Source organism: Ipomoea triloba, chromosome 7 (genome assembly GCF_003576645.1).
Source record: "Ipomoea triloba cultivar NCNSP0323 chromosome 7, ASM357664v1".
NCBI lineage: Eukaryota > Viridiplantae > Streptophyta > Magnoliopsida > Solanales > Convolvulaceae > Ipomoea > Ipomoea triloba.
The window spans coordinates 12,636,827-12,657,804 of NC_044922.1; the positions used below are offsets into that span (position 1 = coordinate 12,636,827).

Sequence of the window (20,978 nt, forward strand, 5' to 3'; positions counted from 1 at the left end):
GTGACAAAATCACAATATTCAAAGGACTAAAAATGATATTAATTCATGATTCTTACCTATAATGATTGTTACAAAGAATTATTCTTTATTTGAATTTGAATTTCTTTTTTTCCCTTGAAACTTGGTGGTTTAGAATTGGTTTACTAACATTGAATGAAATTAGTTTGAATCCCAAAAAATTCAAACGTTGGTGTTTGTAAGGTGTAACAAGTCAACTACTTTCCCAACTTCCTACATTGAATAAATTAAAGGAGAGAATAAAAGCATAGCAGCAGTTGAAGATAAGCCAAAATTCTAGATTTTAGGAATTACAAGGTGTAAGTTGTAGAGATGGAAGGAATCTGCATCTATCTGCCGGTCAACCATGTAGGAATAAAACCATTACCATTTGTAGCAACGTTGTTGCTGTTAGGAAATCTGCTGCAAAACCTCCTTCTCATAGTTAACAACTTCATAAAAAATCAAAACATTTTTGGCAACTCATAAGGAAAGTGACTTTTGTGCCAACTATGTGAGAATTCACAGTGGTTAAATACTGGGTTAATCAATTCAGAATAAGTCGTAAATAATATTTAGTGGTTGAGTAATATTTAATTGTTATTAGCATATTATTTACGAAATAATCTGAGTATTTAGGGACGGAACTTGAAAAACTTCAAAACACAATAAAAGAATATTTATGATAAAATATGATATGGTTGAAATAAATTGTACATCATTATCTCTATGAATATGATATTTATAAATACTTTTTATTTTAATTAGATAAACTCTATGTATTTCTATATTAATTTGAATACGATTGACACACAATTGAAAGATTTGAAACATCTAGACTACATTAACTAGATAGTCCATAAAAGTAAATTTTCTTTTAATTTTTTTTCATAATTGAATTACAAAACATATTCTATATCAATTAATTCATCAATTTAAATAATTATATATTACCACACATAATACATTATAAATCTCACAATTAATATAAAAAATGAAGAAATTCACAGATACAAGCACATTTAGAGTGTAATCAACAAGCTTTGATTCCTAGAACTTTATGGACAATAAAATGCTTACTACCAACTAAACTAGTACAACCTTTGGTACCCTCCCCCCCCCCCCCCTCCCCCCGCCCCTCTGCATCCGTCCCTATGAATTTATTATCTGCTAAAAAACCTAACAAAGTAATTGTACAAAAATGAAAATTTTATATGAGCTGAATACAATGTGAAGACCTAATATTTAAATTAGGGTTCTTTTTTTTTTTTTAGTACTACTAATTCTGTTACAATGTAGATCTGTTCATAACTACTGTCTCAACATAGTGAAGCACAAAGAGTATCCTAGAATGTTAAGTGATATGTAAGATGTAATCATTAAGTTAAGTGCTTGAATGTGACATTGAGTCACCAACACCTTCACGCATGAGCGTTTAATGAGACTAATGATATTTGACGTGTATTGTTAGCCAACTTGAACTTTTGGGTTTGAGCAAAATTTGTTATATTGAGCTACACTAATACCCAATATTCCATCATTTAATTAGTTGGCCATCTAGTTACTCGTCTCCTCTCCAAATTAAATAAATGCGTTCTCTTTTATTTTTCATTTGTTTTATCTTATATTAAAAAAAAACCTATACGTAAATTCAAATAAAAATTGTTCCAGGACTTGATTTAGTGAATGAGAAGTTTTACTTAAAATTTGATTTCAGTAACTTGGTGAGGGATTTACCATCCTAGTGCATTGGAAAAACCGGGGTTATAAAAAATATATACAAGTTTGGTTTCTATTTCAAAATAAATGTCCATTTGATTTGGTTAGTAATCCAAATTAACCTTCATTCCCTAATTTTTAAAAAATTAATCCAACTTTATTTAATAGAAATGGAATAATTGTTCTAGATAAGTCTTTCATCTTTCGATATTATTTTTAATAAAAAAATACTTTATTTCAAAGAGTTCCAACAAGTAGCCGGTGATTTGTTATAGTGTGAGGTGCAACCACTAGAGTACTAGACCTTTAACCCACACAATAACGTAACTCAACCCCTTTTAATTAAAGCCCGGTTTTCGTCCTGAGCCGCTCGCTTTTTCCTTGTTATCTCATCTCATCTCATCTCGCCTCTCCTCTCTTGAAAGTAAACCGCATCCCTTTTTTCCCTATCAAAAGCCGCTCGGAATCTCCACTCTCATCGAATCATTCCTTTGGGCCTCCATGGATTCTTCTTCGGACCTGCATGGTAAAGAGCCTCCTCTCCTTCCTCCTCCTATTTGGGTCGCCGATTCCATTTTTGGCTCCGAGAACTCGTCTTCCGGCCTTAGTACGCCCTTCGGCTCCGTCAGCTCCACCAGAACTGAAACAGAGAGCGACGACGACGAAGGAGAGGATTTCCTCGCTGAGTTGACTCGCCAGATGGCCGGTTATACGCTTCAGGATGAAGATGATGAGCGGAATGTTTTGGTTGAAGATCATGAACACTCTCCCAAATTCAAGGAGGTAAAATTTTTTTAGGTACTTTTGGTTCTAATGTTAGTGAAGAGTTCGATTTGATGTGTGGTTATGGCTACCAGGAACTTGCGAACTCATCTGCGAATTCAGACTTTGCAAATCAAGCGATGAGACCAATCGAAGTAAGAACAAGAGCAGACAATCCTTTTTCCAATTTCTTCTTCTTCGTCTCCAATAATACTCCATTATTTTACAGGTTTACACGATGAAGGACCAATCGTCCTTGAGAAAACAGAGCAATCCTACTCCGCGAGGAAGACGAGTCGCGAAAACCGAGTCGATTCATCAACGAGTCGAGCACGCAGCGGAGGCGGAGCACATGCCGAAGAAAGGCAGAAGAAGAGGAAACGGACATGGCGGAGGAAGGGCCCACACGTTGAGAAGCGGGTCGGGTATGCAGGCGGTTTTCCTCGGAGGATCCGGGTACGTAACCGGTGCTTCCAGTAGTGGGACAGGCGTTTTCATACCCCGTGGTTGCAACTACCACAGCCAAACCGAACCCAAGAAGAAAACTGGTACGCTTAAATTCTTTACTAATTTATAAATTAGAATTTTAATTTGTCCCTTTAAAAATAAGTGAATAAATTTTAAAAAAAATAAAAATATTAGTATCCTTTAAATTAATAAAGTTATATTATTTTAAAATAGACTAATAAGAGTGAAAGTACGTTCTTATCCAATTGCCTGTTAATGAAAAATGTCTCGATGAGATATTTGACTAATACCCTAGAATGATTCCAAAAGCTTTCCATATAATTCAGCAATTGGATTACTGCTATAAGGATTTAGATGTACAAAAGTGCGATAAGTATATTCCATGAATCTTATTGTATGGTAAAACCAATTAAGATTCTTTTCTTGTATGGGAGTAATGTTTGAATTGAGAGTATCTTCTGCGTACCACCTGCCATCTAACTTTTTCAATGAAAGAACCTTTTACCAATATACTGGTCCAGTGTGGGGTCTTTTTTCCGCCAATTATTATTGTAACACTTTGTTAGCGATTGCGACGTGTCAGAATGCTCACTCTACGTAACTACACTACCAGTCTACCACACCTTCTCCATCTCGAAAATTTCGGCTACTTGATTTTATCCCTATGTTAATTACATTATTATTTTGAGAAAAATTACACTTCGTTTTAAGATATAAGATATTCATAGAATTTGTTATTAAGTGTTGATCATGTTCACTTTTCGTCCTTAAATTATTTTTTGGTGTTATACTTTTTGTTTTTCTATTAACTTTTCGTACTCACATTTTGTTCCTGAAGTATACTAAAATTACAAATTTCGTCCCTAATGTTTTGTCAGTAAAGAGACGAAAAGTGCAACGTATTCTAACACTTTGAAATGAATTCTACAATTATTATATAACTTAGGAACGAAAAGTGTAAATTTTCTTAATTATTATGAGAGATAGAAGTAGATGTGTGATGACTAAGGCTATCTAAAAAGGGTTGTTCCATGTTTGGTAGGATTTTAAAGGAATTGAAAAGAGTTCAGAGTAAAAATTATTCATAGTGAAGATCATCAAGAGTATTTGGTGTTGAGAAGAGTTTTGATTGCAAGTCATTGTAAATGGCGAATCCCTGCGAGATGGTTCTTAAATTGTGGACAAAAGTTCACTTTTAAGCTAATTTTAGTAGAGTTAAGATATTTGAAAAATTTTAGAAAGTTAAGTAGCTTGTTTGATGGCATCACTATTAACTTTTTAAATGAAAAATTACTGGATCATGTTGTGCAGATAGTACAATAGGTTAGTCGTGATGTAATTTGTTGCTTTTGGTAATTGACGGTGGGGATGTTTGGGTTGGGTTGGAAATTGGAATCGGATGGTGGAAAGGTGGAGTGACAGCGAGGGTAGTATTTTGGTTTTTGTCGTGGAATCTGGAACATGGGATTGGAATCTAGATCCACCAATGCCAGTCAAGCTTATCCACTCCCCTGCGGCTGTCACGCAACTCGGCCGACATTTCACCCATTTCTATCTACTACTATCCCTCTTCTTTTTCCTTCTCTGGTGATCGAGAGAAGTTGAGATATTCTTTTGGATAGTTTCAGCCTTTTTTTTTTTTTTAAAGATTATAAAAAATTACTATTTTAATCTTTCAATCATTCGTTATTATTAATTGACTATAAGAGAGCGACTAAAAGACACATATTTAACTATAGTGATTGTATAATTGATAGTTATCAATATTAAAACAATTAAACATGAATAATTGAGACAATTAACCTTGTGTTCAGATGACAGAGTAGTGACTATTTCATATGGGAGGTAATGAGATTAAATTAATTTGAAATGATATAAAATTTGATAAAAGGATGATATTTAATAGGGGGATGATTATTATATTTATTCTAAATATCAATATTTAAAAAGTTAATGGCTCTTTGGCGTTGCAAAGGAGGAATAATTGAAAAGTGTTTATTGATTGATTGGCTTGTTAAAATATTATTAGTATTGAAATTGATTGTGTGCTGATGTAAATGCATGTTGACTATGAGCATAGGGTGCTCCACAGTTTTAATACCTACAAGAGTATTGCAAGCTCTACAGCTCCACTTCAGCACTATGGAAGCCAAGTCACAATCAAACACCTATGCTGCCTCTCCTACTAATCGCCTAGCACAGTTTGGTACGGGTCTTTTCCTACCTTCATTTTTTATGGACCATACAGCTATAAATAGAGAGATTTAACGTGTTACTTAATCTGTTTAACTTATTTACTTAATTTAAACAAGTTAGTTCTTATTACATTATTTACGTTTTTATGGGCTTTTTATTAATAAATTTAATTGCTTGTTTGGCGTTACAGTTACGGGAAACAAAATAGAAGACTCGGTTCCTCAAATAGAACAACGTTCGGACGTCGAAACGCAACCGGCAACGATCGACCAGGAAATGCAACTGCCACAAGAGTGGACTTATTGAAGTCGTCGAAATTCCGGCGGGGTTGGGATCATGTACATACGTTAGGTTATTATTATTATTTGCCAATTTGGTATGAAGAAATAAATATGTGAGAATGAAATGAAGGGCTAGGATGTGACATCCGAATAATGGAATCTGTGGGTACGTGCAAGTTCGTGGGGACTAAGGTAGCTGATCTGACTGGTGACCGGTGAGGACAACAACAGATTAAATGCTGCGGCCTTCATTTTCTTTTTTGCTGATGAAAATTAAGGGTGGGTGGTCCAAATAATTAAGAAAAATATTGTATTGTTTATATGATTAGATGTGGTTTAGTGGGCTTGTAATAACTAATAAGAAATGGCAGTGATTATGATGCAAGAAATTGGAATGTGCAAAGCAGTAATTGTTGAATGATGAAATATCGGAATGTGGACCTTCATTATTTTTTTTATTATAAATTATTATAAAAAAAAAAATCTACCGTATCAACTATCAAGTAGGTACGGTGTTGAATTTTAAAAACAGTAAAGTTTAATTGTTGAATTTAAAATTAATGTATAAGAAATATGTAATTAAAAAGTTCTAATGGCACGTTAGGTTCGTGGAATAGGCCTGGAGCCTGAAATGACATAACATTTTCAGCAATAGGCCTATTCGTAAATTTTTGTATTTCCAAAAACAATGTTCCTGGGATGGCTCATTCCCCTTGCAGAAGCTATTATTAGGGGTCTCCCTGGTATTAACTTATTCTTGAGTTCTCAGGAATAAATTTTATATTTTATTTTCTATTTTACCCTTTCTATCTTTCTCTCTGTATTTGCTTCTCTTACGAAGCTTCAGATTCTTTCTCCGAACACTCAAAAGTGACACGAGATCGCTTTGGTGAGAAGACAACAATTGCATCTGGTATGTGAGAAGACAGCGATCGCATTTGGTACGTAAGAAGGCAGAGATTGCTTCTGGGACGAATTGAAGGCTTAATTGGGAGGGTTTAAAATATTGTAATTGATATATATTGAATAATATAATATTATTTATAAATCTTACTCCGTATGTAGTAATAGTAGTAATAATGATAATAATAATAATAATAATATTAACCTATTCCATACTGATAATGATAATAATAATAATAATATAATAATATTATTAACCTATTCCATTTCGTATGGAATAGTATTCCTATTCATTCAAAATTCATTCTGCTAACCAAACGTGGTGTAAATGAGAGACTCATTGATTTTTTTTTTTTTCATTTTTTATATTAACATACTTTCCATTCCATCATTGTTGTAACACACCCAACATCTATATTATAAGATGTGCAGTGTAGAACTAATGCAATTCTTCCCTTATTTTATAAATTCTATAAATGTTAAAGAATAAGAAATTAAACAGTTATATCTCAATTTTTCATAGAAATAGTTAATTTTAGAAACTTTTTATAAAATCAAGAAATCAACAATGACATGAAATCACATTTTATTTAAAGTACTAGTTCTTTCTACGCGCTTTGCGCGAAAACTTGTGCCCAATATTTAAACTCAATTAGCAAATCATTTTGAAATAGATAAAACGCATTTGTAAAATTGGTTCTTTTGAGTTGCAAGAAGTTTCATAAATTTTATTTTTCGAATGTATTTGAAATTAACACAAGAAAGATAATTTCATTGTGAATTGTGATGAATATATATGACTATGATTTTAAGTAAGGGTACTCATCGTTGTATTGCAACTATTTTCTCCTTTGTTATTTAGTTAACATTAGCTTCTGTTGTTTCTAGCCTCACATAAATGCAATTGGAAATGACTTTTTTTTTAGTACTACTAACTCGATTACAATGTAGTATATGTTCATACATACTTTTCCAATTTGTGACATCCCAATTGGAAATAACTTAAATTTGTTTAAATGTATTATTTTTTCAATTGGAGATATGTCGTTTCTAAATTCATATTGTCATAGTGAAACCCAATAATATGTGAGCCATCACATCTTGTATCCAAACCTAAGTAAAGTCATTGGTTAACTTACCATTAAGAAACATTTAAGAACATATGCACTATAAAAATTACATTTAAGAAGTATTACTATACTACTCAATTAATTCATGGATATGAACATATTGAATTGAGTAAAAGTTAGTCTCTCAAAAAATTTTAAGAATAAGTAGAAGCTGTCTTTTCGTATAAGTTTTCTATTGAAACCTAATAGAAGGATTAACACTATCCATTTGATAAAATATAATTGAATAACCAATCTTGAACATTTTTAAATCTAGGGGTCAAATTTAAAACACTTCTATATTTAGGATCCATAAGCATAAATATTTCATTCTAAATATGGCATCGCTTAGAAGAACATATATACAAGAGGCGATTATGTAGCTAGATTACATTAGGAACAAAAATTTTATAAAGAGAAGATGAATGTAAAATAAACAAGTTTAAACAATTGAATATGAAAAAACAAATAGCATAAATGTTAAAAATATGATTTTTCATCTTCAAATTTTTCTATAACTATCCAATCATGTCTTCGAATAAGTTTTAATACCTTGTAGGTCCTTGCACTTTTATTATCAATTGTAAAATTAGACTAAATTTTAAAGTAAGAAATATAGCACTCAAGTTCCATATGAATAATTGTATCCATAAAGAAATTTGCATCTAATATAGTAAAATCAAGGTCTAAATGTCAACGTTGAGGTCACATGTAATATCAACGAACTGTAATTTTGACCTCTGAGTCATTTCATACATTTGATATACATATTTCACGCTTTTTTTTTTTCCTATAATACATGGAATGAATATTTTCTTGGAAGAATAACAAATTTACACTATATTTCATCAAATTAAACACTTATAAATTCTTGAAAGTTATTTTTTTGGATTCTTAAACCAACCCCTTTAGTTCTTATATGATCAAACCTAAAATTATATATATGAAATATTGATGCAAATTATTTTAAACATTAAAAATGTTAAAATTGAATAAGAAATTTCATTTTCTCATATGATCAATCATTAGCATCACAAAGTTATTGTTATATATCTCACCCACCATATATATAGAAACATTTTTAATATAGCATAGGAGAAGTGATTAACATAGTATTTAATGGAAACAAATTAGGAAATATGATTACATAGTACTTAATGATAGATTAGGAAAAGATGGAAATAGATTATACTTAACAGTAACGGAATATTCCTGGGTATTTTTGTCTACAAAAAAATTATGTACAACATTAAAAACAAAATGTACAAACATAGTAGCACTAAAAACACGAACATAAACTGAGGACATAACCTGCATTCAAACTTATTATGTTTTTAGATATGTTTTTGCTTGCATAGCATGAACCAATCTATATTCTATATGTGCAAGGTATGGGTGGCAATTCAAATTATCATTCTGGAATAATTTTTGGTTCACAATTTTAATTAAATTTGGATGTTTCATATATTTTTTAAGAGTTAATACCACAAATGGTACTCTGACTATTGGATTAGTACTCCTTTTAGTCATCGACTTTCAATTCGACCACAAATGGTCCTCTGACTTTCATTTTTGACCACAAATAGTCCTCCATTAAAATTTCTGTTAAATAGGTGTTAAATCTAGGGGTATTATCGTCAAATTGATATATATATAATTGTCATAAATTTAAAATGTTTACAATTTTTCACCAACAAACATAATTGAAACAATTAACAAAAATAAATACTCCTAAATAAAAAGACAATACACATTATTCTCGTAATTATGTGTACAAAATGAAAATTTAATATTAGAGCTATCTTTTTTTAATTTAACCAACAGATTAAAATGGAAGAATTTTTTTAAAAACCTTGTTTCCATAATTTTCATGGTTGTTCATACATGGCTGATTAATAGTTTTCACTCTTCGTTAATCGATCAAACATTTTGTTTGGGACATAACTGAAGGTCGCCGCCGTTGAATTAATATAATTAATCAAGTACAAATTGCAAACATTAATCATGGAATTTTATTTAATTTGTTCATTTATGTGATTTGTCACGTCCATTTTGTTATTATATTTATTAACTTAATGTTTATTAATGTTTGAAATTAATTATGGTGTCATATAATTCTAAAAAAGAAGTAATCATAATAATATTAATCAATTTGACGATATTACCCCTAGATTTAACATCTATTTAATAGAAATCTTAACGGAAGATTATTTGTGGTAAAAAATGAAAGCCAGAGGACCATTTGTGATCGAATTAAAAGTCGATGACTAAAAGGAGTACTAGCCTAATAGTCAGAGGACCATTTGTGGTATTAACTCTTTTTTTAACTTTTATTTAATTAAACTTACAATTACAATAAAAAATGAACCTATACAAAAAAAATAACTAGTCGGACATCTCAACAGCTAGTCACTCCTTCGACCCTAGCACATTGTCCTCACATTCCATACTTCCATGTAAGTCACCATGTCCTCTTCCTTTACTACTGTTGGTTCAATGACCATCTAGAGGCCTCCACCCCCAAAATTCTCTCTATTTCATTCCGAGCACTCGTCTGTCACCTCCATCGACGTACCCCCCGATTTGCCCCCACCCAGACTTTCCTCCTGCCAAATGCCGGTTGCCCCGATCGACTCAGCATCTTCCGCCTTCAATGACCCCATGTCTTTAGCCCCCTTAACTCCCCTACCACTCCTAGTCATCTATCCAAATGGCCTCATCACCTGTAGTCCTTGTTTCTTCGAGGATGTAGACTTCCCTCCATCTTTGACATATATTCTCAACAATCGCGACCTCCTTTTTGCTCACCAACTACTCAACTCTTCCACAGAGGTTATCTTAGACAAGATCCCCCGTCAGGTGGTTATGTCGAAATCTTGCTCCAGGCCATTCGGTACTAATTTCGCTTGCCCCATCACCCTCCTTTTGATGAAATATTCCAATACCTTGGTGTAGTACCCAACCAGCTTCCGCCAAATTCCTTCTGGGTATTCTATTATTTTTTGACCCTCTGCCACCACCACAACATACCCCCACCCTTCATCTCTTTATTCAACTCTTCTTGGTCTCCCAAGTGGGCAAGATATCCTTGCGCTTTGTTTCCATCTTCTAGTGCGTCAATCGGAATTTCTTCGATGAGTTGGACTTTTTTGCTTAAAAAGTGGAAGCAGTCCTTTTTGTTCATTGGACCGACCGTGGCTAATTCAACACCCCTAACCCTTGGCGTCGATCATATTATAAACTGGATAAACCCTGCCCTCTCTCCTTCTCTCCCCCAATTGACAGCTCGACGAAGGACCTTACGCCTCCCCAACTAATCGACAAGGTAAAAAAGCCCATGGGGGATATCTCTTTATTGAAACCGCGCATGATTCCTTGCAACATCGGCCTTACAATAGGTGCGTCCCCCACAACTATCACCGCCCAAGCCGAGAAGAAGGAAGTCACAAATAAGAGGAGGTGGTCAGAATTAGAGGACGCTAGAAAGCGTAGCCGCTCAAACACCTATCGAACGATTTCTCCCCCTCCCTCCAAGGTTGCCAAGGATGCACTCCAGCTACTCACGCTCAGTTGGATGGCTTCACCAACTCTCCTGTCGTCGGCCAGAAGTTTAGCCCACTAGAATAGGATGACGGCGTGATCTAGCCGAATTACTAAAAATCTCTCGAGGACATGGCCTGCAAGGACCTCTACAACTAGTAAGCTGCCCACCTCTATTGAGTAAGTGCATCCTAACTACCTTACTCTTTTCGTGCATGTCTTCCCCTTTTGTATTTTCTAGATTTTCTTAATTTCTAACCAAGCTTTTTCTATCCACATCGAGTTCCAAAAGAGATTGAAGGTCCAAGACTCCAAGGTTGAGGTGCTCCGTGCCAAAGTCAAGGACTTCAACAAGGAGTTAGAGGAAGGACCTCAACAGGGAAGTAGAGGAGGAGCTGGTGCAGTACGTAGTGCCAAGTTTAGGAAGGATCTTGACACGACCGTTAAGAGTGCCAAGATCTAATACAAGAGCACATCTATATCATCCAATTGATTTAGTTGATCATCTTCCAAGTATTTGTCTAAATTAGACTTTGTGTCTCCACTACCAGTTTCACCTTGGGTTCGATAACGATAATCAACATAGTCCTACATAATTTAAGCAGTTACATAATTACAGTTACACAATCACATATTTTAACAATTAACCAATAACAATAATCAATAAACAAATATAATTAATAATGAATATGAAGTAAAAAGAATTTAACTTACACCAATAAGATTTTCATCCAATTTTCCTTGACCTCCAGTACTTCCCAATCCCCCCTTATTACTCCACACATATTTGTTGTCGAATAGACTGAATATTCTTGTGATTAAGAAGTAGAAACTCTAGAAGATGAAGAATCAACACTCTTCTTCTTATATTATATTCATTGTATAACATGTCTAATTTCTTCTTTATTCATTCAATCTTGACTTTAAAAGTAAGTGGATCAAGCTTCTTATAACAATATTCCACAAATTGCAATTTCAACCTTGGATAAAAAAAAAAAAACTCCCAATGCAAGTATTACACTATAGTCATCCCAATACTTGTCAAACTTCAATTTCATGTTCATAGTCATATCACTTATTACTCCATCCTAACTTTCTAAATTTTCAACCACAAGCATTCAATCTTTTAAACTTGCAAAAAATATAAATTTGAAGTAGGGTAGGATGAACCTAAAATCAAATTAGTGATAGCATAAAATGGATACAAAAATCACACATCTTTTCTCCTCTTGACCACTCTTCATTCGAAGGACAACACTTGTAATTTCTATCTTGTAATTCAAGAGAGCAAAAAACACGATGATACCTTATAACACTACTAAGCATCACATAAATTGAATTGCAACGAGTCGGCACCTTCGTACAAAGTCCACAAGTAATATCAACACCAACACGTTGAGCACACTCTTAAAATGATATCATTTTTGCTTTAGATGCTTTAACATATTTAACACTCTCTCTAAGTTTTCCTAATACAACACTAGCAACTTTTAGTCCATCTTGAGCAATCAAATTCAGAATATGTACGCAACACCTCACAGAAAGAATTCACCATCATAAAACAAACTATTTTGTAACAAAAGTTGCAGCTTTAGAAGTCTCACCATCACATCATTAACAAAATCATTATCCAAAGTTATGGAAAATACTTTCCTATCTATCCCCCAATCTACCAAACAATCATAAACTTTTTTAGACAATTCAAAGCCAGAATGTGGAGGAGGCATATCACAAAATGAAACTATTCAACCTCCATTTTTCATCCACATAATGCACAGTCAAGCAAATATAACTAGCTTCTGTACAAGCAGTCCACACATAGCATGTTAAACAAAAAATACCAGGAATATTTTTCAACACCAACTTTAATCTTTCTTTTTGCCTTTCATACATTTGCATAACATTCCATGCCACAATATTTCCATGTATCATGTATCTGATGGATACCATGTATCAAGGCCCACTTAGCAAGGTGGACACGAGTTCACAGAAAGGACCAAAGACGACTTTTGAGAAGGCCCAAAAGGACCAATGGCGTGGCATAACCGGCACGGACACCAGTCAGCTCCTCGGGCAGGTAATCATATTTGCCAGCTAGTCATCCTCGGGGAGGCAGTCATATTCACCAACTAGTCATTCTTGGGCAGACAGTCATCCTTGGCAGCCAGTCATCTTGACTGGCAGTCAACTTTGGTGGCAGAAGAATTAATTAAAGTGGCAGTTGCGAGATTTGGCAAGTCAATCCCTACAAATTACTTTCCTAAATATTATTTCCCTCCTTATATTACCTCCCACTGCCTAAATATATTTATATTCCCTAAATCCCTCCACATTCCATAAAATATTCCACTTCACCATAAATGCTCAATTACCATAAGACAACCTACTTACCATATGCCTTATATTTCTTCTACTATAAAAGGCTCTACTTAGATTCAAGAAAGGGGTTCAATCAATCATCTCTCTACACCTACATCTCTGTAGAGAAGATACACAAATTGTACATGTACCAACTACCTACAAAAATATAGTGGAATTTGGCTTGGCACCGCCCAAAAATGCACGTGGTTTTCACCAACTTAGTTTCCATGTTAAAAATATTGTGTTTCCTTTATTTTTTCCTCTTCACTATTTATTTATTACTTGGTTTTTGGTAATGTTGGACCATTGCGTGGTTACCCTAAAACCCAGAAAACCAACATTGGCGCCGTCCGTGGGGATCGATACAAAAGGTTGTGTACCTCTCTCAGTCATATCACGACGAAGATGGCAAGCACCAGGCAAGTGGGCGAGGGATGCTGAATAAGCAGTTGGCGGTTAACACTATGGTTGCTGCTCCCGTGGTCAGAGTTTGGCTCCCACGGTCGAGACAACCACCTAGTTAATTAGTTGGCACTACGGTTGGTGCTCCCATGGTCAGAGTTTAGCTTCCATGGTCGAGACAACTTGAGGTAACGGACGGAAATCTCCACGCATCCATACACAATTCTGGCCAAATTATTCCTACAAAATTAAGTATGTCGCATGTGAAAATTTGATACACCAAGTACGTGGTTAGTTGGAGATTTATACATGGAATATGGCATGCAATTATGCACGTGGCTGCACATGCATAAACCATGAAATTCCTCATGAGGCTATTTGATTACCAATTTGGAGTACGCATTCTGGAATCACATATTTCTTTGATTACCCTTTTCTTGGATGCATCTGAACATGAGAATTGGAGGCACGGCAATGCATGATTTTTTACCACTTGGAAGGCAATCAGGTATCTACCAACAAGGCCCAATTTTGTTTAGAAAGTTTCAATGTTTGCATGCCTACACATGAAAATTCAACGCCATGCAAAGATAAACTCCCGCAGAGAAGTCTTGGATTTTCCCCGACCGACTGGTGAGAGTTTGATTAGCTACAGCAACCAGCCACTATATGTGGAGCTTTATATATGAAATATTGCATAATTCAGGCAAATGGTTGTGGGAGTTGAATACATGGAAGATAGGGGAAAGACATGGAATCTTTACACAATATACAAAGCTGCCATCTCAAAGCACATGTTTATACGGAAGGAGAATGCATGCATTATGTACGTGGAGCTTTATACACAAAACATTCCAAAATTGGGACAATTAAATATGGAAGGGGAATGGATTCTTTACATATATGCATACCTCTTTGCTACATATATATCATATGTTGTGCCCCTGGTATTCTTGAGTACATAGCATTGCCAAGCATTGCAATATTCTATATTTTGTGTTGAGCTCTTGCCCTCCGATTGTACTATCGAGACGTAGAGAAAATGACCACCACCGACAAAGTAGCATGCTACAGACTGAGGGACTCAACTGAGAAGGTAGGTTGGGTGATGCGTCGAAATATCCTGACTGCCCTAAAAAAGAGTGAGAATCAGGATCGATCGGCTGAAAGCAAGAAAATAGTTAGTAGCATTGATGGGGGATAAACCCAAGGCTCGGGGCCTAGCACTCGGAAGTAGAAAGTAGTCGACCTCAGCTAGTAGGAGGCAAGAGTCGGTCGGCGGGTTGAAGTGAATGAGTGGAAAAGATTACATGAGGAAAGGAAGGTGATTGGTCGATGGCGGGGCATCAGGATGTTTAGTTGCAATTGAGTGAGAATCTCAAGAAACACAGTAAGACTCGAGCCTCCAAAATCAGGTGAAGGAGTCAAGCTCAGGTCTCCTCCGAGACCCGAGTCATATTAGGGAAGGACGGACGGAGGGAGTGACATGAAGAAGAATACGAGGCCAACGAAGCCGAATTAGAGATAGTCGGACTCGGCCGACAGCATGATCGAGTCCCGAGAGGAGGCATGCACGAACCAACCAATGACAGGCCGGGTGAGAGTTAAGCCAACCTAGTGGCTAGAGCCGCGAAGAGTTAGAGCGGAGTGAAATAAGAAGTTTCCTAAGATAGGCGAGGATCAAGAGCGGATCCTTTGGGAATAATAAGGAAAGTAGACCGAAGTAGTTTAGGAAACTCTTCCAAATGTAATAAGGAAAGAAATCTCAAGCATTTATGGTAGTTTAGGGGTTCCAAAGGAGAATTAACCCCTCCTAACTTGTATAAATAGAGGTGTAGAACCTTGAAAAAGATGAAGCAATTCATAATACAAAGAGAGCCTAGACGCTGCTCAAATTTCGTACCAAACACTTAGCAATACTCCGGTGGTGTTGGCCTGCCGATCGACCATCCGTGGTTGATAAAACCGACATTGGTGCCGTCTGTGCGGATCGAAACAAAAGTTCGTGTGGATCTAACTAACTGAGAAAGGTGAGGATACGTAACAATGGTGACCACGAGGAGCCGTCAAGGAAGAAGGCAACCCCAAGTGCAAGTGAATGAAACCGCTGTGCAAACTATTTCTCAAGGGCAGGATCTTCGAGAGCAGCTTACTCGACCCCGTTCTCGTGATTTACGAGAGCAGCTTAGCTGTCAGAACTCTCGATAGCAAGGCGAGTAGGGGCGAGAGAACGCTCCGATGGGTGATGAGGATTTTAATTTCAACTTTGCACGATTGAGATATTTTAGTAAAATGTTAGGCTTGGTCTATGATATGCAATGCGATAATCAAAATGCGCAAGTAAAGAGAGAGAGAGAGAGAGATTTTTATAGTGGTTCGGCTAGTAACGAAGCCTACTCCACTCTTCTTCACAACTCGTGAAGGATTACACTAATTTCTCTTTTCTTAGTACAATGCATCACACAACGTGTTCCCTTGATCACAAAGCTGGGCAACCACGCTACACAGGTTTTTCAACTTTTACAAGTTTACTCCGTCTCCTTATACTTTCTCCTAGTAGAGTTGGTTGTTTGATGGATTGATTCTTGCTTTCTCCTACTTGAAATCTTGACTTTGATGATCTTGAATGAACACTAGAGCAGAGCAAGATTTCTTTCAAAAGCTAGATTGAACTTTGAAGCTTTTTCACTTTCACACACTAGATCCCTTGTAGATTATGAGCTTGTAGCTTGCAATATCAAATATGGACCAGCAACCTCAACTGAATGAGGTGGGGGTATTTATAGGTAAGAATTTCTTGTTCGTTGGAGGGAAGACAAAAATTCAAAACCATTTTTCTTTGACTAGTGTGTAATATCCTTTAGGTATTGAGCCCATGTGGGTGTCAATACTTTGTAGCAGTTTAATCTTACACAATTTGTCTTTTGTCTTTTGTCTTACACAAAAGGATAAGACTTTAATACACCTTGGGATTAGTTCATACGACTTCAATTTTTCCAAGGTTGATAACCCATGATTTTAAGGTTTCAGACAGTGAGACGCTAAGAGAATGTTTTTTGGCTTGTCCACACGAGTGATAATTACTTGTGCCTTAAATGCTTAATATTGAATGATTGACTTTACCATTCTACCCAATAACTCTTCGAGTGGTCTTTCTCTACCTTTCGGCCTTGATAATCCACAAGAGGTGAGCCCTTACAGAATTCGGCTTCTTCATACCTCTTGATCTTGATCGCATATCTTCATGCCTTCGGCCTTTAGTGTTTAAGTCTTTAGAACACTTTATGCTTCATTGCTCATCCTTCATGACTTGAAAAGCATATACACATGCGCACGAGCTAAAGAATACGAGTCCTAAACTATTACAATAGTTCGGCCATGTTCTCGGCCTATTCTAAGACATAATGAGATAGCTCAACAATTGCGGGGTCTAAACTCCTGCTATTGGTATCATCATAATCTTAATGTACGGGGTTCCTAATAGGAAGCTTTGTGTTGCCTTATTACTTATTATGTGGGTACCTGGTAGAAACATATCCTGGGTACCAGAGCTAGTAACTACCCATTGGGTTTGGAATCGCAATTAGGGGGTGTGGACACTTAAGGTTCTAGATATGTTTCCATTTGATTTTGATATTGATATTGAGATTGATTGTTGGTATTGAATTGATCATTAAGGGTGTGTTTGGAAAGCAGGAAAATGACTTCTGGAAAATGTTTTCTGGAAAATGACTCATTTTCCAGAAAACATTTTTCTTTCCGGTGTTTGGCTACACAACAGAAAACTGTCTTTGTATGTTTGGTTCAATTTCCAGAAAATGAGTAGGAAAATGAGTAGAATCGTATATACCCAAACAAAAATATTCATGCACTTTCTGCACACTTAACCTGTAAAAACCAAGTAATTAATTAGTTTAATTAGAATGAGAATTAGGGAACAATGAAGCATTTTGAAATTAATTAGGAAATACAATTAATTAATTAATGGTCCAGCAAAGCTTTAAGAGAGATGTCATCAACCATAAAAACCATGACGCATCCATCGCCGGCGATCGAAACCCATCTGCGAACCTCAAAAGCCGCCATAGCTGCTTTCAAGAAATACAATTAATTAATTAATGGTCCAGCAAAGCTTTAAGGCAGATGTAGTCAACCATCAAAACCATGATGCATCCATCGCCGACGATCCAAACCATCTGCGAACCTCAAAAAAAGCCATAGCTGACCTCCGGGCAGCGCTTCAGGCATCGCCGACCTGCAAAGCCGACGCCGACGCCGACTTCTTCTCGAGAAACCCAGCAAGGCTGATAAGAACTCCTCCTCTGGTGTTGCAAGTATAAGTCGTGAAGAAGAAGCTAGCTCTCTGGACAAAGAAGCTTTTTGGTCGAAGAAGAACGCCTTTTTGGGCGAAGAAGAACGACTCGGAAAATGACTTCCCCCCAAAAGAAAGGGGAAGTCATTTTCTGTAAAAACCCATCCATTTTCCATTGACCAGATTCTATTTTCCATTGACTTTAACATTTTCCACCTTGCCAAACGCTGGATATCCGGAAAATGATTTCCAGAAATCATTTTCCGGGTTTCCAAACACACCCTAAGACTTGACTCCTCTACACTTGTGTCTTGCTTGATATTTTGATTTGATATGGATACCTCCACTTGTGCACTATTATGCTATGCTGATACTTGAGATTGAGAATTGAATTGTCTATATGACTCTGATATGATTTGAATACCTCTATGGCTCTCTCTCTCTCTCTTCCTATATATATATATATATATATATATACATACTTGTTGAGAATGACATTGAGAAAATCTATATCTTGAGATGATTATGTTGTTGTGAATTCCTCCATATACTGATATACCAATCTATACTTTGGAAATGACTACTTGTAACTTTATATTTTTTGAAATGATAATTATATTGATAAAGCACTATATTGAGAAATATTGAAAAATGCTACTTTATGAATCCTCCATACCTATGATTATTTTGGAAATGAGTATAATAACTTATGTGATAATTATTTGAAAGAGTTAAATATTATTATTTTTGGGAACTATATTACCCTAAGAGAAACTTAGTACTACTTTTCATTAGTGTTAGTTAGGACGTTAGTGCCCATTCTATCTTGGTAAATCTAGTTTGGGAAATAATATACTACTTATCTTTGGTGTGAGTTATACCCTTGGAAAACTACTTGAAAATACTATTTTAAGCCTTTGGCTAACTATTTTCTAAACTGTACATTATTTTAGTATCAACAACTATTTGCAAAGCATATATATTTTCAAAATTATAAACGTACTTATTTTACGGGGAGGGGTAGACCTTACTTAGCAATTTTGCTAATTCTGTTATTTTGTGTTTTCCAAACTGTTGTTACTTTCAAGATCTGGACTTATGGCTTGTGAGAGCGTAGCGTAGCACCCATAAGCCTCTGGAAGTGGTATTGGTGTAGTTGTTAGTATAGATTCAAATTATTGTTTTGAATTCAGTTTGTGATTGAATAAAAGAACCTTGTAATCGGGATTTTAGATAGTAGCCTTAGCATTTGGGCTTTGGTTGGCCCAAATGTGGCGTGACACCCCTAAACTTTAGTGTATGTGTTGAGTTTCTGCATTTGAATTTCCTTTTTAGATATGGATATTATCTATTTATTTGCCCTTTAGTGATGTATTCTTGTATTAGAATTTGGGGGTGTTACACAAATATTGAAAAAGTAGCCACACACTCTTATATTCAACTCATTTAAATGGAAGATCATGTTAAATTGTACACTAGGCAATTAAATCACAACAATTTTTTTTTTTTTTATCAATGACTCTATCAAAGTTCCCTTATTCAGACATAGCACCCACATCATCCACACATTCATTTGGTTTCTTCTTGCATACCCCCATATGATGACTTAAAGTTGATGTTCCATTTATACTATCATCATACAAATATGAACTCTTACAATAATTACACGTAACCCTTCCTCTACGATCTTCACCTTTTGGAATAGATGTAAAATGATTCTAAACTTCTGATGTTTTCTTTCTTTTTTTAGTAGATATGTTCTCACTATCATTTATATCAATTTCATTCACACTTTGAATAGACATTTCTTTGAGTTAATGCCATATGGAGTCCTCCGAGTATAGTGGTTTAGCCACGCTTAGTCCTAAACTTTCAAATTACCACATGTGGTCATTCGACTTTCAAATTGTTACCATCCGTGGTCTAAGTTTACCACCCATGGTCCTTCAATTTTCAAAATTTAACGATCCATGGTCCTCTTGTAAGGACCATGAGTGGTTAAAATTTGATAGTTGAAGGATCATGTGTGGTTAAAATTTTATAGTTGAAGGACCTTGGGTGGTTAACTTGGATCACGGATGGTAACAATTTGAATGTCGAATGACCATAGGTGGTAATTTGAAAATTTAGGACTAAATGTGGTTAAACCACTATACTCCGAGGACCTTAGATGTTATTAACTCACATTTCTTTTATACCTAAAAATAAAATAAGAGTATAAAAAACATATAAATGTCAAATAAATGAATTAAATATACATTTATAGTAATTCACTGATTAAACATATAAGTTGCAAATTTATAAGATATTTACAGATATTAATTCACTCTTATCATACAAATATTACAAATTAAAGAGTAAAGAATATTAATCTCCTAAGTCCTATTACACAAGTTATAGATTACAGAATACACATTCACAATTTAAAGTATTCAAAATTTCAAGTAAGACTCTGGTACCCACATGCGGTATAGCCGACCAAATCATTTAAAAAAAATCTTAAGCAAATTGGTCCATGGATGTCTGAACTCTAAAACTTACCCACTAACCGCTGTTGTCTAGCTATCTATTACTTTGTTAGTCGCTGGAGACTAGGATCCTGGAGCTAAACTGTTGGAGTAATGGAGATGGGTCGATGGTAAGCCGGCTACATTGTAGGTTCACAAGGCATTGGCAGTGCAGCAATCTGGCGTCCCAGACTCCCAGAAGAGTGACAAGCGTCGAGCGATGGGTGGCGGCTGAAGCGTGAAGGCAGAGAAGTTGGAAGCGTGAAAAGTGAAGAGGTGTGGGCTATGGGAAGTGATAATCTAAAGCGGAAAGAGGAAATGACTTGCCCAAATGAAGGTATAACCCTAAATTTTTAGTTTAGACTCTTACAAATTTAGTTTTAGTTTTTTTTTTTTTTTTTTTTTTTTTTTTTTTTTTTTT

At 35.3% G+C, this 20,978-nt stretch overlaps 1 protein-coding gene across 1 annotated transcript; it reads left to right on the forward strand.

Annotated features, from left to right (window-relative positions):
* Positions 1 to 2,061: 2,061 nt before the first annotated feature.
* Positions 2,062 to 5,869, forward strand: LOC116024524. The gene is made up of 5 exons (XM_031265432.1): positions 2,062 to 2,499; positions 2,574 to 2,633; positions 2,708 to 3,026; positions 5,027 to 5,152; positions 5,333 to 5,869. Exons 1-5 carry the CDS (start codon positions 2,218 to 2,220, stop codon positions 5,446 to 5,448), a joined length of 903 nt encoding a protein of 300 aa, XP_031121292.1. The 5' UTR covers positions 2,062 to 2,217; the 3' UTR covers positions 5,449 to 5,869.
* The last annotated feature ends 15,109 nt before the right edge of the window (positions 5,870 to 20,978 follow it).